General features: G+C 50.6%; 2 protein-coding genes across 7 annotated transcripts in view; one reads left to right on the forward strand and one right to left on the reverse strand.

The window, feature by feature from the left end:
• MYO9A (myosin IXA) overlaps positions 1 to 5,928 on the forward strand; it is a 258,914-nt gene extending 252,986 nt beyond the window's left edge. The window contains 2 exon segments of the mRNA XM_028507508.2: positions 1,476 to 1,618; positions 2,165 to 5,928. Coding sequence (XP_028363309.1) covers positions 1,476 to 1,618; positions 2,165 to 2,739 — 718 coding nt within the window. The 3' untranslated portion in view covers positions 2,740 to 5,928.
• Positions 5,929 to 6,976: 1,048 nt separating this feature from the next.
• Positions 6,977 to 16,894, reverse strand: NR2E3 (nuclear receptor subfamily 2 group E member 3). 6 transcript variants are annotated; one of them, XM_036028494.1, is made up of 8 exons: positions 15,892 to 16,892; positions 15,220 to 15,346; positions 14,976 to 15,079; positions 14,639 to 14,887; positions 14,344 to 14,519; positions 13,226 to 13,472; positions 12,889 to 12,994; positions 6,977 to 7,603 (listed from the first exon to the last, which is right to left on the reverse strand). In XM_036028494.1, the coding sequence occupies exons 1-8, from the start codon at positions 15,953 to 15,955 to the stop codon at positions 7,522 to 7,524; spliced, it is 1,155 nt and encodes a 384-aa protein (XP_035884387.1). In that variant the 5' UTR covers positions 15,956 to 16,892; the 3' UTR covers positions 6,977 to 7,521. The 6 variants fall into 6 exon arrangements, with proteins under 6 accessions (XP_035884387.1, XP_035884374.1, XP_035884402.1 ...); XM_036028481.1 differs by lacking the exon at positions 6,977 to 7,603 and adding an exon at positions 9,656 to 10,812 and having other exon boundaries at positions 15,892 to 16,888; XM_036028476.1 differs by lacking the exon at positions 6,977 to 7,603 and adding an exon at positions 10,893 to 11,537 and having other exon boundaries at positions 15,892 to 16,894.
• Between the last annotated feature and the right edge of the window lie 7,430 nt (positions 16,895 to 24,324).

The following is a 24,324-nucleotide window of genomic DNA, read 5'->3' on the forward strand; positions in this document are numbered from 1 at the left end:
AGGCAAGCTGAAAAAAAAATTTAAAAAGCAGCTGGAACTTAGTTGTGCAGAACACAATAAGGCAGAAGTGGTGTACATTGACTGCATTATTTGATAGAAGAATTACCTAAAAAGAGGACCTAACTCTGCTCTGATGAAAATGGTATTGGAGGTATTAAAGGATGAATTTGAAGGGGGAAATCTTTCTAAAGAAAGGAAAAGGCACGAACAGCCTCAGAGTTGTGAATACACATGGCTTATGACAGTGGTAATTGCAGCAATGAGCTTCTCATGAGATTATCTTTGAAAAGATTGTCCAAGCTATGTTGCAGAAGTGAAGCTTAAAGGAGTTTGAAAGGGAGGAGACAACAAAGGGAGGAAGAATTGGACAAGGAAGTTGTGGGCAAGTACAGTATTGGATTCAGAGCAGGTATATTTCCAGGTAATGACGTACGTACCCTAGGATCTGCTCATTAGAGAAAGTTGCCTATATAAAGTGAAGGAAAGGTTATTAGAAGTTGCAAACATAAAGGAACTTTGGTGTTAGAGCATTGAGGTGAGCTATTAAAAAGATACTGATTGAAATAGATTAGGGTGATGTCAGGCACTAGTGAGAAAAGCAAAATAGGAATCAAGTACCAAAGACTGAAGAGAGTGAGGGGCATGACCGAAGTAGCTGGGTGATGGAGGCAGAGGAGTAGAACATACAGTAAGTGGAGATGGCATGAGTTTCAAGGGCAGAAGAGATCAATCTTTGTTACTTCATCCAGAGGTCTCTTCTGTGGTCAAGGCAGAGAGTATAGTCTGTAGCCAGTTAGTCAAGTTTCATGGAGAATAGTTGAAGAGTGGAAGGAATCTTAGAGATTAGGTTAATCTCTTTGTTTTGTGGATGAGGAAGCTGAGGTCCGTAGAGAGGAAAGTTCCTTTAGAGATGTTATGAATGAGGTGAGAGTGGGTTTAGAACACCAACCTGATTATTAGCCCAGAGTTCATTTTACCAAAATATCTTACAGCTGTGGCATCTTTCCCTCCCTCACCCTTGGCCCTTTTGTAGGCCTGGCCTTTGTTGTCATTTTGTCTTTAGTACACAGGTGGCAAACACAAGGCCCACGGGCCGAATCCGGCCCTTCACCTTGGTTTTTATCAAGCCTGGCACCTTGTTTATCTATCTACCTGGCGGCAGCACTGAGCTCTGGCTTAACTGTTAAGGAGCAGTTACATTTATACAGTCCTAACATTACATTTGGCTGTTTGAGGGCAGCCACGAGGCTGATATGGCCCCCAGTGGAAATGAGTTTCACACCCTGCTTTAGTACATGCAGTTTCAGCCTTCACCATCACTATAGTGTGCAGACCCTTATCGCCACCCCGCATGGGACTACTAAGAAATGTGACTTTTTGCTATTTCAGTTCCTGACTTTTATGGAAGGTCTTTTCTCCTTTCGTCTTCCTTCCACTTATCGAATACTAATGGATTTCTTGATTGTATCTTACAGGGAGGAGCTAACATTTGAAATGCTTGTACTGGAACCCCGTGCTTCCGATGATGAAACCCTTGAGTCTGAGGCCTCCATTGGGACTGCCGATAGCTCAGAAAACTTGAACATTGAGTCTGAAGGTACAGTCTCTGAGAAATCAGGTAAATGACATGTTAGTACGAAGGAGGATTAAGGATTCCCAAACTAATACAAAGTCCCCTCCCAGAATGCCTTGACCTTACATGAAAAGGTGACAGAGTCCTAAGGAGTTCAAATATACTGATCTTGTGAAGCTTTCACATATATTGTTTATTAGATGAAAACTTCAATGTAATGCGGCTTTTTAGTAACTTAATGTTTTCTCATGCATTCACTTTACCACAGAGAAAAGCCAATAATCACAGTAATACTGTCTTATTGGCCCATGACCCATTGTCTCTAAGAGTGGGTAGTTTTTCACATGACAGGGACAGCTGCAGGCCTCTCCTAGTGGCACAGCCAAACTCCAGGCCCCGTGGGGCTGGCTCTGAAATGGTGTACGTGGAAATGAATGGTAAGCTCTTTTCAAGCTGTGAGTGTGCACCTCCAAATCCTGTTCCACCTAATGTTTACACATTTCACATGTAAATAGTGACACTTATTCATTACATGGCGATTTGCTTCAGAGGGAACTGTCATTTACAGCTTTGGTCTCTTTTCTGTGTTAGAGAGAAGCTTAACCCTTAGCACCCTGAAGACAGCTGGCAAGTCTGAACCTTCTGGCAAGTTGAGAAAGCAGCTAAAAAAGCAGCACGACTCTTTGGATTCAGTGGACTCTTCGGTATCGTCTTTTTGTTCATCTAACACTGCATCTTCTCATGGGACCAGAAAACGATTCCAGATTTATTCCAAATCTCCATTCTACCGAGCTGCCTCTGCTGGGGAGGCCATGGGAGTGGAGGGGCCATTGGGCCAGACCAAAACCCTGGAAGACAAGCCTCAGTTCATCAGCAGAGGAACCTTCAACCCTGAAAAGGGCAAACAAAAATTAAAGAATGTGAAAAGCTCACCTCAGAAAACCAAAGAGACCCCAGAGGGGACGGCGGTGTCTGGCCGCAGGAAAACTGTGGACCTGGACTGCAGCTCCACCCAACAGCCAGCTCTCTTTGGAAGTAATGAGAGTTTATGGTCTGAACTGGCAGACGTGTGTCCCTTCCTTCATGGCCGCAGAGTGGTAAACACATCTCATCTTTGGGGTCCCTTCTTTCTCGTCACCCTCGTCCACGATACCCACCCTAAATGAGGTCCTGCCTCTTGCCCAAGCATACCAGTGAGACCTTGCGTGCTGAGTCCCTGGGCCTCATGGGGAAGTGGAAAGGCCTCTCTGAAGCCTGCCGGGGATGGAGCCGGCTGTGCCTTGGCTGCTGTGTTAGACTAGAGATTCCAGTAACGAAGCCCCTGGGCTCAGGCCCCAGGATTTGGGTCAGTTGTGGAGGCCTGTGTAGTCACCTCTCTTCTGTCCTCTTTTCCCTTTCCAGAGGTGGGTGTGGAACTGGGGCACACATTGTGGGCCTGAAGGACCCACTGATTTCTGACATGAAGAAAACATATAAATCTTTCTTAACCATGAAAGCAAAAGCGGTTGGGTTTATTTTGGGATAGTGAGGAGCTGGGGTAGAATATACTTCTTTTCCAAGAATTTATAAACAAAGAGCCTGAGCCTTCTATTTTAAGATGTTTGAAAAATACTTCATGTTCTATTCTGGGGAAAGTGAAAAAGCAGTTGTTTCCATCAGAGCTCGTTCTCAGACCTCTGGTTACACAATGAAGAAGAGAGTACATGTTTTGTTCTTTGGTGATGTTTGATGTAATAATAATCGATGCTGGTTTAACTCCTCATTAGTTTCTGCCAAATATATCGCATGGGCTGAAGTTTCAGTAGCCACACTGTTCTTGTACTCCCTGGTCCCAGGGTCAGGTTTCTCCTTTTTTTCCAAATGTCCCAGAGATAGGGTGATCTCTAAACATGAGGGTTTCACCCTAATCCAACCAGGCTTTTCTCTTTGTATAGATTAAACTGAAGATCACATATCCAGCTGCTGGTAGATTTCAACCACAAACTCAAGACAAATGAATTGACCATTTAATCACTTCTCCCAAAGCACTCACACACAATACTGCATGAACACGTGTTACAGAAAGCTGCCAAAAAATAAGAGAAAAGGTTTTCAGATGATCCATCTACTTTTGTCGTCTTTTCCTCAGACCATCAGTATTAGATTTTTTTAAATATCAAGGACTACTTGAAGCTACTTTTGTTAATATTCTGGTTACTGAAATTTAATGTAAATATTTATGTATAGTATGCATATTTCTTTTTAACCTTATGCTTCCCCCCTCCCACAGAATTTCTTCCCCCAGATTAGGGATCATTGGACAGGGAGGTGAGAGCCACGCATCCCTGGGTTGAGGGATAAGTCAGACTATCTTTCACCACTAGGCGTCTCCATACGCCTGAGCTATAATAGCATTTTAAGCTTCTTAGCGTCCCGGGGGATTAGAAATCTGTTTTTGCTATTTATAATATATGGAAAATGAAACATGATACCCTTCTTGACATATGTATGTGAAAATGTTTATTTTTAAAGTTACTAAATGCATCTTGTCTAACTACCACATGCACTGTTCTAAAAAAGAGCCTTTACCATCTGTGACCTGAATTTTGGTTATTCATGCTTCTTTGATTGGAAATTATGGAAGTACTAAGATTTATGTCAAGGCAGAGTCTCTCCTGTTACACAACACTGAACCTCATGCCACTGCTTAAGTGGTTGTTGTCGAGCCCCAGAGCTAAGACTTGGAACATCGTTCTGAGTGGCAGCTGAAGGTAGCAGGAAGGAGTCTTACCTGTCCTGGGTTTGGGTTCTGAAATGTGCTGGGGAAAGGAATCTTTACAAGTCTCCAGAATGATGATAGTGAGTAAATATTTCATTTAAAATCCTGCAAACATCTGCCACCTTGCATGCCGTCCTAAGGAGTATAAATGTAAAGCCTTTAAAAATCTGAATTTTGGAAAATCTGGAGGAAAACCCAGTCCCTCAGCATGGTTGTGTCAAAGTGGGATTGCTGCTGCCGCAGGCCCTGCCGTCCGCACGTCTGTCTCAGAGTCGCTGGGGGAGCAGGGCTCTGCTGTGCGAGGGCTGCCCTTCCCCTGCTGGGCACCGGTCAGTGCCGCACAGAACGGGGGTCACTCTTGTTGGCTAATTTCCTTTGGCCCAGAGGAATGGCCTAGAGAATACGTCTTGGCATATGTTCTCCTTCTAAATCTTTGTGGGTTCTTCTGTTGTTACTGTTTGCAAAATAAGTTTTTGGCAGTTGAAAAAACTACTCGTATAGGACACTTTATAGAACTCGGCAATGGATGTTAAGAGACTTTATAATTTTTCTCAGGGACCTGAAACCTGATTTTGGATAAAATTAAATAAAAAATACTTGTTTTTCAGTTACTAGATTTGTGGATTTCTAGTCATTTAACAAACTGCCAGAATGGAGGGTGATGGGGAGGAGAGATACACTCAGTGGCAGGGATGGAGACAAGTGTGGGACTCTCCCTCTGAAGGAAGGAAAGCCATTTTTCGTGGGATAATAGGTACTATTGACCTGAGAAAGAGATGACACCATAACTCTTAAAAACTGTCAGAGTCAAGTGCTGTATCTCCTGCCATTTGATCTTCATTGATTCTCTTCCTGGCACAGGCTATGTCGCCACAAAGTGAGGAGGCTGCATGCATTGCAGTCACTCACGACTGAGCTCTTTAACCTCAGTGTGTGTTGCATCTGTATTTCCACTGCTTCTCCTTTGCCTGTTTTCTTTGATCTCAGAAAAAACGCCTGTACAGCAGCAGCTGGGCAGCCCCACACTTGGAGCTCATCTTCCAAAATCAAGTACATTCTGTTCCTAGCACACCTTCCCAGTCCCAGACAAAGCCTGGATTTCAGTCCTCCTGCTTTAAAGCCAACACGTCCCTTATCATGAAAAATGTGATCAGCAGAGAAGTCTAATTCGGGATCACAATGGGTATCACAAAGTGAAGCAAATTACTTTAACGGCAGATACAGGGAGGGTTCAGGAAGGTGACATGCTTAGTTTGTAATGTACTTTGTACTTCCTGCCAGTTTAAATGTTTTTGTCACTCTGGGCTTCTGAAAGTGCAAAGGGAGATACCACCTTTCCTGCAGGAGCCTCGCAGAGGCCGTGGGACCTGAGGTCAGGAAATGGGATGCCAGAGCCCCGCCGCCTTCTCACTCTTCAGAAACCAGCCACAGTTCTTCACTAACCTCTGCTGGGAGGCTAGCGGAGACTTCTCTGTTCTATCATGATGGGGTGGTTTTCACTGTCAAAGACGGAGGATCCCAGAGACTTACTGAAAAGAGGAGGTCCAGCAAGGTGCCACAGGCCCACTTCAGTGCCTGTGGGTCTTGTTTTTTTAAACTCAAACTAATGGATGTATACGTTTCTAGTTCACTTTAGTGAACTAGAGAGAAGAAAGTGTTCTCAGTACGTGTTCAAAGCTACAAGAGTTTTAATTTTAAAAAGAAACACTGTCCAGACTGCTTTACTCACCCTTGTCTCCCCTCTCCTTTTTTTCCCTTGACGGGGAGCTGGATGTGGGGCATGCATCCTTCTGTGTTGACAAATGTGTTATGTCACCCATAATGTTGTGACAGCTCTCCCACACTGTCCCCCAACACCATGCTAGCCTTGATGGTAAAATTTCTTGGTATTTATGGGAGTCCTCTTTCTATGCCCCTAAAATACTTTTAACCACTTTTCTCTGGAACAACTCCCACATTTGATTTGGTATGAAATGGTAACAACGGAATGATGAGTGTGGACATGAGCTGCTCGGTTTTGTTGGTCTCTTGGTTGAAACTGTTTTAGAAAAAATCCCCACTGAGGGACTGGTCACCTTGCTATCCATCCACACTTCATACCTGTTTATCAGCCCTCTTAGGCCATGTTAAAGTTGCACCTTTTGAACACGTATTTACTAGGGCAAAGGTGTATACTACAGATTAGTGTTATATTATTTTAATGGATTTAAATAATTTATAAGTATGCTAAGTGTAAATTTTTAAATGACTATGTATTGTAAAAGGACATATCCTGTGAAATATAATATTTTACTGTTAAACAGAATAATTCTCAAAGAAGAATGATTTATCTCACCCGTGGAACTGACTACATCCTGATAACAATCAACAGGCACTTTGTAATTTCTTTTTGGGTTTTTTTGGGGGGCTGTCGGGAAGCAAGACATCATCTGTATAAAGTTCTGTTTGTATCACTCACAATATGCACTGTATGGCTACACGAGCAGCTTGAACAAGTCACTCCCATGGCTCATTAAAGAACAAAAGCTTCCAGAAGCCGCAGTGCGTGTGGTTTATTTTCTGACTAGCCTGGCTCCCACCCTGGTGCGCTCCAGCCTGATCCCAAGGAACAACAATGATTTGTATTAGTTAAACTGATTTTTTTAAAGGAAAGGACTGAGCCCACAATTGGCAAAGTGCAGAAGTAGTAGTTATTGGAACTCAGTTGAATTCAAGTAAAGGTGAGATTTAGCTGTCAGTTTTCTGTAATAGATGCTAGCTGTTAGCTGTCAGGGCTTCATTGAATGCATTTAGAGCTAGCTGGGCAGGGAAGGCAATAAATCTACATTAGGATCCTAGCCAAAAAGGCCATGAGGAAGTAGCAATATCTGCTAATAGAGGGCCCAGGAATTCAAGCCTCATTTGCCGTTTTTGTTCTGCCGCTACGTCCCTTGACTTCGGGAAAGTCATTTGCCCTTTCTGGAGGTTGGTGTTCCTAGGTGGAAATGAGTTCTCCTCTCCAGGTTTACTCCTCCGGATAACTCCTACTGACGCAGGTCTATACCGGAAATTTATTCCTCCCCCTTGAATCTGGTTAGATGTCTTGTGTTCTCAACAACTCCCAGTATTCATGGCGTCAAAAAACCTTACGTAAGCTTCTCAGGGTGAGAACCATGACTCACGGCCTCGCAGACCCTTAGATCGCCAGCACTCAACGAAAGGTGCCAGCGCTTGGGTGTCGGCCGTGAGTCGGCCCTTTGTGAGGCCAGGGGCTCCCAAGTGCCAAACCAAGTCTAAGGTGGAATGAAAAAGAAATTGTGCATTTTGCCCTAACAGTATATTCATTCAGTTTTTAGACTCTTAAGATTATCCTTCTTAAAGTTGTAATTTACATTGTTGCATTAAATTACATCAAAATGATAAGCATATAGTGAATTGTTTCTTTAAATTGCCTTAATTTGTCAAGACCTAGAAATGCCATTTTTAAAGCTTGTTTCTGTGATTCCTGAATTTACAACCAACCCTTCTATGACGACAAATGCATGAAGGTGTAAGGAGATACAAGTTACAAAGAGACCAGGAAAAAAAAAAAACAGAGACCAGAGCTTTGGTGTTTTAAAAGTTGTTCTTATATATTGGGCAGCAGTACCTGGTCAGTGCCTTAGACCAGGGCCATGACTACCAGAGGAGGTAAGGCACCTGTGGCATCTGTTCAGTCTTGTAGGCGTCTCACATGCTTAGTCGAGAAGTGTGTCACTTCCCAATTCTGTGTTGCCATTTATACATTTATTTTAGAAATACTACTGAGCACCCACAGGTACTGCTTGGGGTACGTTGGTGACAAGACAAAACTCCCTGCCCCTGTTGTGTTTGAGTTCTAGTGGGGGGATGATGCCTACCCCCTGGAGACCAGTCATCCCTAAGATCTGGGTTCTGCTCTCAGGCTATGTTTATTAGTTTGAAGGGTGTTTCCTTTGAGTCTTTCTCCACCCCTTTGACCTTTAAATACTCCTTTAAGGGTGGAGGAGAAGCATGTCATGAGTCCGAAACCTGCAGCTGAAAGGCAAGGCCCAGAGAGGCCACCAAAGACTCCGTCTTGTGTACTTCATAACCAAAGGCATTTCTGGCATTGAGGGGGAAAAAAAAAAAGCTTTCATAGTACCCTCTCTCCTAGCAAGGGCCCGCTGCTACCCATCCGAATGTCAGCGGGGCCAGTCTACGGTGAAATGTTGAATAAATCCTGGGATCCACTGAGAGCTGCATTGTATTAGGAAAACAGAAGCCTCTCCATATAGTCCAAGTGAGAAGGACTTAACACAGGAATTGGGGACTTAAACACTGGAAGAACTGAGAAAGCACAAGTCGAGAATGACAACACATCTCAGCCCAAAGTTCCAATGTCCTCAGAAGCTTGCCTGGAGGCCACTGCAGTTCTTGAGAAGGGCCCCCGGTAGTCTGTCTTCCCCCACACACCCAGCTGCAACTGCCTGGGAAGAATAAAGGCATCTACTGACCTTCCAGGCCTCCAGTGCTGCCCTCCTTCCCTCAGCAGTTATGGGGGAAGGGATCCTGGGAAATGTAGTTCTTGGAATCTCTGCAGCAAACACGGGACTGTAGAAGAGGGTGGTATTGACACCAGGCTGACCGCAGACAATCCAGCCTATACACCTCCTCTAACTCTCCCAGACTTCCCTGGAGATCCGAGACAATCTCACTGCTGCTCCGCACACCCCAGACACCCTTTGTGAATTTCAGCAGGTGGCTTTTGCAGTCTTCTGTTCTCAGAAGCAAGGCTGTAGGATCCATGTGCCTATCTGTTCACATTTCAGCCATGCTTCTTGCTGAAGTTCCTTTGCTCAGGCTTTCTATAAATAGGTCTTTAGTGTAATGGTATAGACATCAAATGGCCCAAGTAACTGAGGCAAGTCTCATGCTTTTAGAAGAGTCTCAAGTAGTTTGAGTGCTTAGTTGGGAAGGGCTTACGCTAGACAGGATTTGCCATACTCTTTCCTCTCTGGGCAACAGCCTAGCTATTGTCATTTCCAAAGCAGAGTGTTCTGTCTTCCTCTGTCAGGGCAGGATATCTCTGTCAGCTAGGAGACTCTGTACGCAGGCTACAGGGCAGGGGGACCCCAAGGATTTCACAGACTTCTCACATGACCTTTTCCTTCTTGCTTTCAAGCATTTCTTTGAAGACAGAAAATGCAACAGACCGTTCGGTGGATTCCGGTGGATTCCGGGGATAGAGGGGGCGTGGGGAGGGGGCCGTGCCAGCGTTGCACTAGTTAAGGAGTGTGGCGGCCCAGTTGGAGTCCTCGCTAAGCTCCCAGTTTTTTCATTTACAAATGGGGATGATTGGTTCCTCCCCCAGAGTTGATGTGAGGATTAGATAACAATGTACAATCAGCGCTCCCTTCATTGCCTGATATATAAAGTGCCTGATATATGTTAACTTTTTATTACTATTATTTCCAAATCTTCTGGGTCTGTCCTTGAAAAGGGTATGAGATTCGTCTGAGCTTCATCCTTCATAAGGAATTACGAAATGATGGCGATTCCCTTTCACGAAAAGTGCCTATACCTGCCTTGTGTTGAGATGGATGGTTCTCACCTTTGTTCATGAGCAGTGAGGAAGGCTAAGGAGGAGAAAGGGAAGCCATGGGAGGGTGGGAGGCCATCTGGAGGGAAGCTGGGCTGTTCCGCCCAGCTCCTGCGGGAGGTTTTTCTCTGGCCTTGACCTGGTCACACCCGGACCAGACGCTGACTCGGAGTGGGAACCTTCCTGTGGGAAAGCCTCAAAGGGAGAGCTCTGGCCACATTCCTCTTCTGTCTTTGTGTTTTCACTTTTTCGCTGAGGTCCAACATAAAACAGTGATGTGCACAGATCTCAAAGTCACAGCTTAAATAATTTTTACAAATGAATCAATCTGTGAAACCACCTCCCAGATCAAAATAAAGACCACCTCTAACTCAGCAGAAGGCCCCGCCGCCACCGTTGCAGGGCACCGCTGTGCCAGCCGCGCGTGCTGCTCGTCAGCCCCACCCGTCCTGGAACCGAAGCCGGACTTCTTCCTGGCTTCTTCCGTTCGACTTTTATGTCTGTGAAATTCATCCATGTTTTCACATGTATTGGTGGCTTATTCTTTTTTATTTCTGTTTTACATTACATGACTATACTACAATTTATTAATCCATTCTACTGGCAATGTACAGTTTGGGCTATTATGGATAAAGCTGCCATAAATATTCTTATATTTCGGTGGACAGTCTGCTAGGCGCAGGTGGGACTACCGAGTCACAGGGCAGGCGAATGTTTCGCTTCAGTAGATTGTTTTCCACAGTGGCTGTACCCATCTGGTTCCACCTGCATCAGTTTTTGAACATGTCACAGAGGAGCTTCTCCATCGGAGTGTTCCCTATGGTCTTGCGGAAAAAGAGGAGCTCCACGCGCTCGGAAGTGACAAACCTCAGAGACGGGAGGAGCAGGAGCAGTTTCCCAAACCTGAACGGGAGAGAGGGTGCCGTCAGTTCTGTCATGGGCCAATGAGCACAAGTGCCTCCTAGGGATTGAGGGGGAGGAGCGAAGGGGGTGGGAGGCCCCGGTGGGTAAGGGGAATTCTGGGGAACGGCCCCCTTCACTGGAGGGGTTGCCTTGCCCTGCCCCTGGCCCATGTGGCCCCCTCCGATATATTTAGTTGAGGAGTGTGATGAAAATAGTTTGTCATATGTAAAGATTATAAAGTGATACATTCTTTATGTTAATATACATGCAATTATGATTATTAATACTATATATATTTGAAAAGAATGTAAGTTCCCCTCTGTAAGCCACCTTGGATGACAGAGAGGCCATTAGTGACAATGTTCTGAAAGAATCATTTGTGGCTGAGATGCTCATCCAGAAAACAAGTAATTGTAGTTGTAAATAAGAGCCTTTTGCCAAGCAGGGGAGAAACGTACAGAGACAGTGGGGGGCGAAAGCCCCAAGGGACAGATGGGGGGATGGGCTGGACTCTCCTGGGTAGGAGGCCTGATAGCCCGAGTCTGTGCCTGTGATGAGAAGGCCACTTCCAAGTGAGGCCACTGTGTGCTCAGCTTCTCTGTGGGGTCTGTGGGAAGGCTTCCCGCCTCCCAGTCGTCCACGTTTGCTTTCTCCTGTGAGTGCGACAGAGTGGCACTGAGTGGTCGTCACCCGCCCTGTGCCTTCCCTGCTTCTGTGTTTCTGAGCTAAGGAGGGTCAGGGAGAAGTAACTGTGAGGCCAAGTGGAGGAACTGTTTTCACACTGCAGGAATTAACCTACTGGTGGGTCACAACCAGTCTTTAAAAACACACGCAGAAATATCAGAGTAAATTACACAAAGTAAGGGCAGGTGTGGCTTGAAACTTAGCTTCACTGTCAGTGTGTAACTTGGGCGATGGTGGAAATTGTCTTTCTTCCTGGGTATTGCTTTAAAAAACTGCAGTGAGGTCACGGTGCTGCAGCTTGGAGAGCCTACAGTGTCTCAACACTCAGTTCTGCCTGCAGTTGGTACTGAACCGCCATAGAAATGACACCGGAAATCACAACCAGAACTTTGAAATTTGATAGAAAGCCAATATGCCCAGACTTTTCTGGAAGCTGATTCCAACAGAAACTTGGCCGAGGAGGGCTGCTGCTGTCTGCTGTCTGGGACGGTCATTCTCGGGCTGCTCTGCCGAGTCTGGAAACGGTGCTCCTCCCATGCGCATACACAGCAGAAAGCCTCCTGTGCAACGTGGCATGTGCCTAGTACACTTTGATTCTTCTGCAATGGAAATCACCTCTTTTTGTGACCATTTGTCAGAGCAGAGGTGATTCAAGGGTGTCCATGTTAGCTTACATCTTTGAGAGAACTGTCGGGAGTCCCAGGAGAATCAGGTAATGTGGTCTGAAATGGCCAGTGGATTCCTGGATGCCAAAGGCTCCAGCCTCGTGGAGTTCCATTGTATATCTGCTGGTGGTGCCGGGCCAGGCTGGGCAAGCCCAGCGCTCCTGCCCCCCACGCTCGCCCAGCCACACTCTCAGCCTGCAGCTAGCCCACAGTGCTGTTTTAGCCTGATCTCCCAACTCCTCCCAGGGAGCAACCTGTTGCACCTTCCAAACTGGGCTTTTGTCCTAAGAACACATCCTAGTTTGCCTCTCTCTCTCCCTCCCTCTGTAAACGATGATTTCTCTTCTCTGAGACCCTAGCCCACCTTGCAAGCCCAGCCCTGCCTCCATAAAGTCCCAGCCAGTTCTGCTGCACACCCTTGCCATGGGTCCCATGGGTCTCTGCCTCCTTCAGATCCATTCACCCCCCAACACCTGACCAAGTCGGTCCTCACCTTCAGTGTGGTCACTGTGCCCAACATCCCTGGAAGGCAGCACCTTTGTCTTATGCACATTTTGGTCTCCAGTCATGGGGCTTTGCACTGTGCCTGGCGCACAGTAGATGCTGGTTGAACTGGGACCCTTGTCCTGTCTAATTAGTGCAGCCCTGATGAGATGGAGCCCGACAGGTGGGCAGTGAGTGAAGAGGTGAAGGGACAGGTAGACAGGGAGGCAGGTGCTTGAGTCACCTCATGGGTTGGCGAGGGTGATGGGCCTCACAGTGCTGGCTCAGCATCACCTGGGACTGGTCCTGCAAGGCCTCCACGTGCTCAGGATCCTTCAGGCCCTGTGTTTCTGGAGAGGAGCAGCCGCAGTGAGCTCCAGTCCTGGCCTGCCCTGCCCCTCACAGTCAGCCGGGCCCTTGGGAGGGGTGCACTCAGGCCTGTGCCTCCCTCCTCCTGCCCCCGAGGGAAGAAGTCTGCACACCTCGGGGTCTGTGTGGGTTGTTGGAGGACAAGTGGAAGTCACTGGAATTCCCGTCCTTCATTCCCAACTACTTCTCTGGTTGGGCAAAGACTCAGCTACCTGGTTTGAAGAGGACCAGGGCCTTCATGCACGCAAACTCCGTGGGGTCCACCGCCAATGCCCGGAACCGTGAGATGGTTTCCTGCAGGAAACGCATCTCCCCACTGGCCAGTGCCAGCCGGCTCTGGGAGCTGCCGGCAGCCACAGCCTCAGGTGGGGCCAGCAGCGGGCAGCTGTCCAGAGGCAGAGAGCACTGTATGGCTCCGAGGAGGAAGAGTTCACTCCAGGCTTCCTCCAGCAGGATCACCTGTGCTCAGAGAGGGCGGGAGGGAGAGCAATGGCTGATCCACAGCATCTCAGGCTCAGCCTGCAACTTCTGCCACCTTCTCAGCTGCCCTGGGACAGGAAGGGCTGGTCCAGGGTGCCCAGAATGTTCTCCTGGGCTCCTGATGTTAGCCAGCGTCCCAGAGCTCCAGGATTTGGTACCATCTGGCCTGGTAGCCTGGGTTCCATCCAGAGCCTCCCCTGGAACATTTAGGGAAGTCTAGAGCCGGGGTGGGGGGGAAGGTGGGTGGCCTTGGGGACACTCCCGATGAGCACATCACATTGAGTGTACGTGGGACACATGGCCTGACTTCTGACCCAAACCCTGGCACGGGGCTCGGACCCTCCAAGTGCCTCTCTCCAGGTTTGTTGTGACAGGTTGGTCAGCTTGCCTGTGGGAAGCCCAGGGAGCATCCCAGAGTTGAGAATGTTGGGCTGAAACTCAGGTCCTGAAGTCAGAGGTCTTTATGCTCCATGGGAGCCCACGGCTGCCCACTTTGCTTCTCAGGGTTTGCTGACCACCCTGTCACATACAGTATCCTGTCACATACAGGACACGAGGTTTTGTCTAGGAGGAGAGGAGACCTGGGGACCATAGGCTCTGCCTTCAGATCCCTGGGCCCTGTGTGTCCCTGGCCACCAACGTCCCCTAGGTTCTTGCCCCAGCTATAGCCTCTGCCCAGAGATGTGACCGCTAACAGTCACACCGCTGAGACACACAGCCCTGACATAACTGACTCCAAGGCGTGTGCCATCCCCATTCCCCAGGCCCTGCGAACCTGCAACCATCACCTGCACAAGGACGTGGGGGTCCCCAGCCTGGCTGGCTCCAGGGGCTCGCCTGAGGGGTGTACCTGATCCCGGAAGGGCAGCTTGGAGAACACAGGCAGGCTCTTGGCCCACTTGACAGCCAGGAATAGCAGGCGAGCCGACGTCTCGTGGACGCTGTCCAGACCACGGGGGGAGGGGGATGAATATGGGGACGAGGGGCACTCAGGGTCATTGCTGGTGACGTCGATGTTCTCATCAGCTGTTGGAGGAGGAGGCTGTGATGTAAGCCACTGCTCCTCTGCTCCTCGGCAGGAGGCGGGGGGTGGGGCAGGGCGCAGGGGCCTGAGTGTGGTTGATAGAGGCCCTTCTCCCACTCACCGTCCTCTGGCTCCAGCTTAGCGCAGGCTTCAGCTTTTATCAGGCTTGCCATGAAGTGGTGGTGGCCCGGGGGTGTGAGGGTTCCAGGCCCCGGGGCTCTGGCTGCAGACACAGGGGTGCGGCCCCGTGGGCTGGGCCCTGCCGCGACCAGGGGAGCCACCGGAGTCTCCGTCTGGGACTCCCCGTTAGATTCCGTGCCGTCAGGGCGGACCTGGGCTGTGCTTCGTGGCTGACGCTCATTCTGCACAGCTGGGGAGGCAGGAGGGGTCAGGACACCCCACCAGCCATGCGCCCCCATCTCCCCGCCATCCCTGCCGGGTCGGCTACCCTGACTCACCGTCCTGGTTCATGCCCGCCTGCAAACACTTCCTCAGCCGGCAGGCCTGGCACTGGTTCCGGTGGGCCTTGTCCACTGGGCACATCCCTGCCCCCACCTGGCACCTGGAGGCAGAGGGGAGCCCCAGGCGTCAGTGTCCTGCTCAGGCGCGGGACGGTGGACTTTGCCCGTGTTCACTCTGGCCACTTCTTCCCTGAACACCCCTACCCTCCCGGGGCTCTCCTGGCGGAGCCCAGCCCCCCACCTGTAGATGAGCCTCCGCCTCACGCTCCTCTTGAAGAAGCCGCTGCAGCCGTTGCAGGCGTAGATGCCGTAGTGCTTCCCGCTGCTGCTGTCCCCGCACACGCGGCACTGCGGCTGGCGGCCGGCGCCTGGGGGCCGGGGCGGGCGGGGCCGGGCCGGCTCACACACCCCTCCCCCTCTTCAGGGACCCTCTCCACCCCTCGTTCCCTTTCCCATCTCATGGGATGATACTTTTCCATCGTTCCCATGGATGGAAAAGTATCTTCCCTCTCAGAGCACCCCTGCCCCACCGCATCCGCCCAGCTTCTGCCCTCACACCGCCCCATCCTCTGTGCCCCCCACCTCCCCCGGGGGAAATTTTCGACAAGTGTGTAGGCTCTGCCCCCACTTCCCGCCTGCCATTCCCTCTTTCTGCGGGTGGTGTCAGGCCCCACTGTCCCTCAGAAACGCTCTCGACGACACCACTGGGACCTCTGCTGACAAACCCTGAGGTTGCTTCTCTCTTCTTCCTGTCACCTCCGTTGTCCTGTCCTGGCTCTGCTGACCCCCATGTTTCTAGGATTCTGGGTTCGCCAGCAGGTTCCCATGGGGCTGGGCCTGGGTTGCTCTGGCTCTTTTCATGGTGCAACTTTGCTCCCCAAGGGCTGAGATCTTACCTCCAGGAAAGCCGTACCTGTCTGCTCCTCTCCCAGGCCCCATCTGCCGGGAGACTCCTTCTTGGAGGCAGCCACAGCCATGTGGGAGCTTGTGAGAGTCTAGCTCAAGTCCGGGCAGGGCCTCGGGCCCGAGCAGGTAGCTTCGGCCGTCCTGCCTGAGGACGGCCTGCTGGGACACTGAGCTGTAGCCTCTGCCCCCCTCTCCCTGATCTGCCCCTCCGTTTGTGCCTCTGTCACTTTTCTATCTCGGCTTCGCCCTTTGCCTGGCCCCGGAGATCTCCCTCGTCTCTGTCTCTCTCCCCCTGTCTCCACTCTCTGTCTTCCTGCCTCCCCTTCCCACCGCCTGACTCAGGAGCTGCCCCACCGTCCCCTCACAGCAGCCCTTCTGACTCGAGGAGATTTCTTTCAGGGCAGCACTGGACGCAGCGTATGATCCTCTTAATCTTTACCGTCTCTGCAGAGGATCACCGGCCACACCTGCAGCGTTACCAAGGTGCCGCTGGAGCCGGTCAGTCCTGCTGGCCCCACACCAGCCCCTGGGCTGCCCAGTGTCCCTGGGTCCTTTCTGCCCAGTGCTGTCAAGCTGTTCGCCATCCAATGCCAAGTCTTGAAGGGACGTGTGGACTCCACTTCCTCCAGGACTTTATTCTTTTGAGGTGCTCAGTCTGCTTCTGGGGACAAGGGTGGCCGAGGTGTGCGCGCCTCTGTGTGGCCCTGTGCGTGCTGGGCCTGCTGTGGGCCAGCTCTTCGCCCCGGTGGTTCTCCCCCACTCCCTTGATAAGGGACTGCTGAGGGGCCAGGATTTGAGGGTCCTGGCCCCCCTGAAAGACAAGCGCTCCCCAGAAACTCAGCACAGACACAGTGCCCATCACACATGGGAATGGGCCCGATGTAGGGCCCGATGATGGCCTGGAGGCAGGGAGGCCTGGGGCCCAGAGTGGAGGGTCGCCTTCAGGCCTGCAAGGCAGCAGATGGGGAGTTGGCAGGTGGTTTTCCTGCCCACCTGGGGGACCAGGCCTGCGGGACAGGAGCGGGTGAGGACACAGCTCCCAAGCCTGACTACAGGCTCTCAGGCGGCCTCCCCTTCTTTCCTGACTTGGCCTCACAGCCCCAGGCAGGCTGGCCCCTCAGCTGTCCCCAGGCCCAGTCTTCCCAGCCCGAGCCAGGAGCCCAGGAATGGTTATGAGAGGAGGAGGCAGAAGGAGTTTGCCTCCTTGGACAAAGCACCAGGCCCCAGAGGGAGGGTGGAGAGAGCAGAGATGGACCCAAGTTTAAACCCCTGCTCCCTCCCAGGCCAGCCCTGCGTCCCTGAGCAAGTAAAGAGGTGACAAGGTGCCCGTCTCAAGGTACAGTTGGAGACGCTCGCTCGGGAAGATCGTTCTCGAAGTGCTTCGGCGTGAGGCCCTCAGTGTGAGAGTATAAACAGTGGTGGGTGCTGTTGTTCTTATCATTACTTCCCAAGGGTATCGAGAGGATCACAGAGCAATCCTCAGAAAACAAACTTTTCTTTCCCTGCCCACCCCTCCCCCACTCCTACCCTGTGCCCAGGCTGGAGCAGAAAGCCCCATGTTGGTGTGGAGGGGACCCCCGTCCTCAGCAGACTGGAGCTCACCTCTGGGGTGAGCCAGGGGAAGGGGGTGGCCCAGCCTTGGGGCCCAGGTAGGAGGGGCAGCAGTGTGAGGCTTCTGGGAGGATGGTGGAGCTAAGGGGACAGACGGGTAGGGGCAGGGCCCTGTGTAAGTGGCATTAACCCTCATTGTGACAGAGGAGCACTGTTGGGGATTTGGAAAGTCAGCCAGCCTGAGGGACCTCACAGGGTGATATGCCCTCCGAGGCCTTAGGAGATCGAGGCCACTGGGCTGAGGCCTCTCACCTGACCTCTGCTTCTGTCATCACCCCTCCACCTACCCCTCCTGCCAGGCAGCCCCTCAGGACCCTCCGCCACAGGGTCTCCAGCTCCACCTCACCTCTCAGGCCAAGGCCAGGGGCATTTCCCTTGAACTTGCCTGGTCAACCTTTTTGTCCCAAAACTCCTCTCTCCCTCTTCTTTGGGAACTCAGATCTTCACCCTCTTCCTCCCCACTTGGAACTTGTCCCCTCCTCCGTGTGGCCCTGAGTTCAGCCCCAGCAGACCTTCTCATTCCCTCCTTGGGTGACCTCGCACACATTCCTGGCTCCCCTGCTGGCTTCACACCACACTCCTGCCTGGGGCTCTTCCCTGAGCTCCCAGCACCTGCAGCCTGCTGTGGGGACCATCCAACCCTGCACACCTTGTCTGCATAGAGATGGGCATGCAGGGCCTGGCCTGGGGCCCCCTGGAGCACGTGTGTGCAGGGAGGAAAACGCCAAAGTCTAAGTGAGGGCCTCTCATCCTGGAGCTCTGGGCCCAGGAAGAGCTGCTGGCGTAGGAGCTGAGAGGGAAAATTAGGACAGCATGGGCCAAGGCAGGACAGGAAGGGGAGGACTCAACCCGGCCAAGTGTCCCATGTGGTCTTTTGTGTCATGGGTAAGAAGAACGGGAAAGCCCTCAGGAAGCGTTCACACACAAATACTTGCAGTATCATGTTCAAAACTCACAGAAACACTCTGAAGAATTTATCCTCATCAGCCTCAACTCACAGACGAGGAAACTGAGTTCCAGAGAGGTGAAGCTTCAAGGCCACACAGCTACTGAGCCGTGGAGGGGATTGGGGATGGAGACAGCGTTCAAACGTGTGCCTGATCCCCAAGCTCCTGCTTTCCACCAAGGCGCCCTCCTCGGAGACTCTGACATCTCTGGCTGTAGCAGAGGAGCCTGGCACCCTTGGCAGTGGTTCTGAAGAGGAGGAGAGCCTGGGACGGGGGTTGGGGGGGGGTAAGGGGGTGTATGGGCAGGAGGGGGACTGAAAGCAGAGACTCACTGAGAAGGGAAGGACACAGAGCTAATGGCTTTGTAGGAAGGGTGGCATTAAGGAAAGACCTTTTTTAAAAAAAAATCAAAGGAGATATTTAAAAAATATTTAAGAAGAGGAATTCCTTTTAAAATTGGGAGACCAAAAAAAGTCAGATAAAGCAAAGATACAGCTGGTGGGGGACCAACTGCCCACCACCTGGGCAGCCCGGGGGTGGCAGAGCGCTCGGAGGGGCTGGCTTTGGCCTGGAGAGGGGTTTTTGTGTTTTGAAGACTCTTGCTAATTTGAAACAAATGTGAACAATGATAGGAAATATTTCTTAAGAAATTGTTATGTGCCAGGCACAGTTCTAAGTGTCTACACACGTGAACTCCTTTAATCTTCGCTCAGTGTGACCTTTCTGCCCCGTGAGCCTGGGCAAGACACCCTGCCTCTCTGCGTTTCAGCTCATCATCTCTGAACTGGGTCAACTAGTGTCTTCTTGGGGGTGTGCTGGGATTAAAGGAGATGACACTAAAGGCATTACCCCAGTCCCCGCTGAGAGGGAGGAGGCAAGGTGGAAGCAGGTCAGAGGGCAGAGGTTGGGGGTGACCGCTGTGGGGAAGAGCCTCAGGGAGGGGCTTCGGAGCAGGCTCTGAGGCCCTGCTGTGTGTGGGGTCGGGTATCAGGTTTTCCCTGAAGTCCTCAGCAGGGAGGCAAACACTGGGAGAAGGTAGGTACCAGGACTGCCCCCCACTTCATTCCTCCCAGCAATTGCACGGGAGGACCACAGGAAAGGAGTGGAAGGCGTAAGAGAAGGCCCTGCAGGCGGAGAAGGAAGGATCTCATTTCCCCACAGGTCTTCTCTCCACAGCTCTGCCTCTGGCGTGCCCAGCCCCCTCCCTCCCTCCGGGCCTGTTCGGGCGCACCTCTTCCCCGGCCACCTGCCCTGACTCCTCTGCTTTCCTTCTGGAAGCCCCATCAGGGCCAGGTCTTGTTCTTAGTGTTGAACCTCACTCCGGGCCAGCCCCCTCTGCACAGTCCAGACGACGGAAGATTCCAGGGGCCGGGCTCAGAGTTTCAGGTCACCTTTACACGTGGACAACAAGGCACAAAATGGACAAGAGTCTTTTTTAACTTGTCTAAATTTTCTAAATATTCAATAGTAGGTATGTATTATGACAGAATGGCAAAAAATAAAAATAAAAAATCCATTGAAGATAAAGATACCCGCATGGTTTGCCCTCCCTGGGCTTACTCTGTTTATTTTAGCTTCATTCTGCTGCCCTCTCGATCATTCTGATCCCTGTCGAGGTCCCCTCTCCCCTCTCCCCTGGGGCCCAGCCAGAGCTGAGACTGTGTGACAGGAGAAGATGACAGCCCAGCAGGACCCGGGCAGGAGTGTCTCCCGATCTGTGGCACCAGCTGCTGGGGCAGACGCCAAAGGATTACTCAGCCCAAAGCTTTGAATCTGCTGATGAAGCTGCCAGAGGCCACCTTATCACTAATACTATTATTCTCTCAGGGGACAGGTCAGCAACTCCCTTGCGACTCCCTGGCGGTCTGGGTGGCGGGGTGGGAGGGCGCTTGGGCTGGGTGAGGGCTGCAGGGCTGACTTCCCTCTGGACACTTAAGACCCTGGCAGCTAAAGCCCCATGTGCCCAGCTTGTCTTGGCCCTGTCACTCCCTGCGTCACAGGCCCCAGGTCTGAGGGGCAACCTGAGTTCTGCCTAGGGAGGAGGGACTGGCTTCCGGAAGGACCCCTTCCAGCTGGCTGGGCCTGTGGGCCACGGACCCATCCGGGCGGCTGTGGGCTTCCGGTCTGGGGCAACCTCTTCACCGCATCCCACCCTGGACACGTGTCTTCTGGGGTTTCTTAACGCTCCTCCCCCCACCAAGTTTTCACTGTCTCTGAGGAAGGGCAGCTAGTGGTGAGTGGCCTGGCTGTGGGGCTCGGGGCCCAGCAACTCCACTTCCAGGAAACTGTTTCACAGAAACGCTCACAAATCCTTAATTATGGGGCTGTTTCCTGCAGCAGTTCAGGAAAACCCCACTCGCAGACAGCTGGCTTGGGGGAGCAGTCACCGCCTAGCTGCGCCTGCACGCGGCCGACCCGCCCATGGGGTTTCTGCGCGTGTCCACGGCCTGCAGTGCTTCGACTCCAAAGCCAGCGACAGAACAGCATGGATGGTGTGACTCTAAGTGTCTTCGGGATCCCTGGCCAAAGAGATCTCCTTGGCAGGACCTAAATGAATCAATCGTTTATTTTCCTAGAGCAATGAGTGGAAGGTTCAGTATTCCAAGACAGACACTGGCAGGAAAGTTTCTCAACAAAGCCTCTTTATTTTTTTTCAAGATCATGTTTGGAAATAATCAGATATTGTCCCCACAGTTTTCCCAGCCCTCGTCTAGTGAAGTCCTTCCAGAATGGTTTCAAAAGGTCTGAGTGGACTGTAGAGGCTCCCAGCCCCACCCTGGACGAGCAGACAGAAGCCGTCCATCCCGGCACCTCTCCTGCACTCCACGCTGGGCTGGCCTCCTTGCTCCTGTGTGTTGGGATCCCTGAGTGAACAGTATCTTCTTTTAAAAATGTAAACAATAAAATATTTTTTGATCTTTTATTATTTTTTAATCACTTTGCTCTTGTTCAATTACAGTTGTCTGTATTTCCCTCCCCCACTCCCCCCCCAGCCAAACCCACCTTTCTCCCTTGCTTCCACCCTCCCCCTTGCTTTTGTCTGCTCCCCTCCCCAACCCCCCCCACCAGCCCTGGGCTCTGACAGGTGGCTTTTCCACTCCCCAGCAGAGCTATTGTATCCTTAGGACTCCACCAGCAGAAATTGTTGCCACAAACGAGTTTTTGTGTTTTGTTTGAATGTTTAATCATGAACATATGTTACAATTATAATCAGGATAAAACAAAGTTCTTTTCAACTTGAAGAAAGAGAATGGCTAATTTGAAATAAATGTTACTACTACTACTAATAATAATAGGAAATACTGATGAAGAAAGTGTTAAGCATTCATAGGTGTGAGGACAACAAGCTTCTCATGCTCTCCATGTCTCTCCCTTGTGACTCCAGGGTGGGGGGCAAGGGGCGGCCTGGTCCTGGAGGCACCCTTCCTATGCCAGGTCTGGGCCCTTCAGGGCCAGGCCCTGGGAAGTTCTGGAGGATGCGGGAGGGGAAGCGGGTGCAGGGTGGGGGCTGTGCTCCTTGAAAACCAGTACAGAGCACAGTAAAAGCTTAACAGGTGCAGCCATACCAGTGTGTTGCAGCTGACTGACCCTCCTGGTTATGTGTATCATCTAGGAATGAAACAGCCTAAAGCAGGGGCTTTCAACTCCGGCACTGTTGGCATTTCGAGCCAGATGATTCTTTGTTGTGAGAATGTCCTGTGAGTTGTAGGATGTTTAGCAGCATTCCTGACCCTCTATACACTGGTTTTCAGTAATGTCCCCTTCTGCCCAATTGTGACAACAAAAATGTCTCCAGACATTGCCAAACGCCCCTCTGGCGGCCACAAATTGCCCTTGTTTGAGAACCGCTGGCCTAAGCCATGTTATCCCCTGCTTTCCTGGAGACGGCTCCACAAGCCTGTTTTCACAGGGGCAGGGCGCTGCCCAGGGCCGCCTGGAGGAGCCCCAGGCCCCCGGCTTCCTGTGCACAGACTCAGAAACCAGCTGGAAGGATGGCAACAGGTTTCTCTGAGGAGAATTTTACTATTTTGTCTTCTTCTCTATATTTCTGTTTTTTGAATGTTTAATAAAGAACATGTATTATAATAATTATAGTCAAGATAAAGCTCTTTGTGTTTTTGAGACTTGCTAATTTGGAATAAATGTGAACAATGCTTTTATTAAGAAATTATGTGCCAAACACAGTGCTAAGTCTCCATGTGTGAACTCATTTAACCTTTACTCGGCACTGTTGTTGCTGCCTTCTTCCACGGAGGCTGACGGCTTAGCTTCCCCACCAAGGGCACACAGCGAGTAGGTGACAAAGGTGGAATTCATACCCAGACAGATAAGCAGGTTACTTTAGGAGAACGTATCTGCCCAAGAGTAGGGGGGAAACGGGAATATCCTATTTATAAAACCACCTTTATACTTCTGGTAAAGCGAATTTCGTCCAGACATTCCGTCTGCAGGTAGGTTGAATGGATAAAGCAGACATCTGGGCTGTGGAAAGCCACTTTGAATGGGCACTTCTGTCCTCAGTTTTTTTTCTGAGATGCAGATTCTGAGACTCGACTCCAATGAAACACAGAGGAAGTGAGGGACTGGCTAGTCTCTGGGCACCTTCTTTGTCTCCTGCGCCTGCAGTTGGCCGAGGGGCTCGGACCACACCCGCTGTGACTCGGGGTCGCTTTCAGGTGTGCCGTGTGCAGTGTGAGTGTGGTGTGGCGAGGACCTGGCTGTCCTGTGACAAAGGCGGGCTGGCAGATGTGCTGTGTGGCGGTTACTTCTCAGTGTCCCAGTGTCAGGACAGCTGCCCGGGCTCGGAGAAACCGCCCGAAGTGAGCTGTGCGCGTGAGCAGGGTTCAGATGTCACGCCGGCATGGTTTCCTTCCTGGCTTGATATGGAAGTGAGCTGTGTGTTCTAACATTCTTCATTAGCTACGTTTATTCACCTGGCGAAAATTCCGAATTGAAGCAGCAAATATCCAGTGCCTCCGTCCAGAGATGCAGGATATGCCCTCCATGATGCCATTGCAGAAAATGCATGTGCTCGGAGCCGTCCTCCCTGAGACGGGGTGTACCGAAGGGTCCCGGGTGGGCTGGCCGCTGCCCATGCATGTTTCAGCTGGGCTGCCCTCCTGCCGCCTCTCACGTTCTGGCCGCGGAAGTCTCCTGGCCCGGGACGCAGTGGACGCGGCCTTCGCAGGCGCTGCTCCGGCTTCCTCGTCACTCCCGGGCGGGTTCGGAAGACCTGCTCCTCGACAGAATGTCCTACGGACTGTGCACCACGGTACACCGGGATGTTGCTTTCAGTGAGCACACACTGGAAATAGCTAACTGCATTTTAAAGATCTAATAAATTATGACATAATTCTAAGATGGCTATTATTCTGCCATTGAAACAGGTTACATGGAGAAAAATCACAACGAAATAGTAAGGTACAAAATATTACAAACACTATGGCTTTTATAAATAAAAAGTTCTAAGTCAGAGGCATTCTGCTTGATATTACATTTAATATATTTAAATTTATTATCATAGTTAATATAATATAAATATAACATAGTAATATAAATTCATGTTACTATTTTACTGATCTTTATGTTTTTATACTTTTTCTTTCAGCACAAGGAAAGCTCTATCATTTATTTATTTATTTATTTATTTGACAGTCTGTTTACAAAGGTAACTTCTTACTAAGTCTGTGGTCCATCATTTTATTCCCAGATATGATCTTAAGGTGAGGCTCCTGAATGAGACATTGAAATGTAACACAACTTTCTGGAAGTCCAAAGTTATTTCAAAAATAAAATATTTATAAAAACCAATCTGAGTATTTAAAAACAAATACTCTGCCTCATTTTAAGATGGTGGGAACTTGTTTTCAGGAGTCTTTAGA

Source organism: Phyllostomus discolor, chromosome 1, assembly GCF_004126475.2.
Source record: "Phyllostomus discolor isolate MPI-MPIP mPhyDis1 chromosome 1, mPhyDis1.pri.v3, whole genome shotgun sequence".
In the NCBI taxonomy this organism is placed as follows: domain Eukaryota; kingdom Metazoa; phylum Chordata; class Mammalia; order Chiroptera; family Phyllostomidae; genus Phyllostomus; species Phyllostomus discolor.

Bases quoted from the DNA above. Each gene is read 5' to 3' on its own strand.
- NR2E3 (XM_036028476.1), bottom strand. From the start codon at position 15,955: ATGGCTGTGGCTGCCTCCAAGAAGGAGTCTCCCGGCAGATGGGGCCTG. The intron at 15,080-15,219 runs GTGGGGGGCTGG...CTCTGCCTCCAG, and splicing joins AGGCGGAGGCTCATCTACAG to GTGCCAGGTGGGGGCAGGGA. The intron at 11,538-12,888 runs GTGACTCAAGCA...GACCCTCCTTAG, and splicing joins CACCCTCGCCAACCCATGAG to CTCAGAAACACAGAAGCAGG.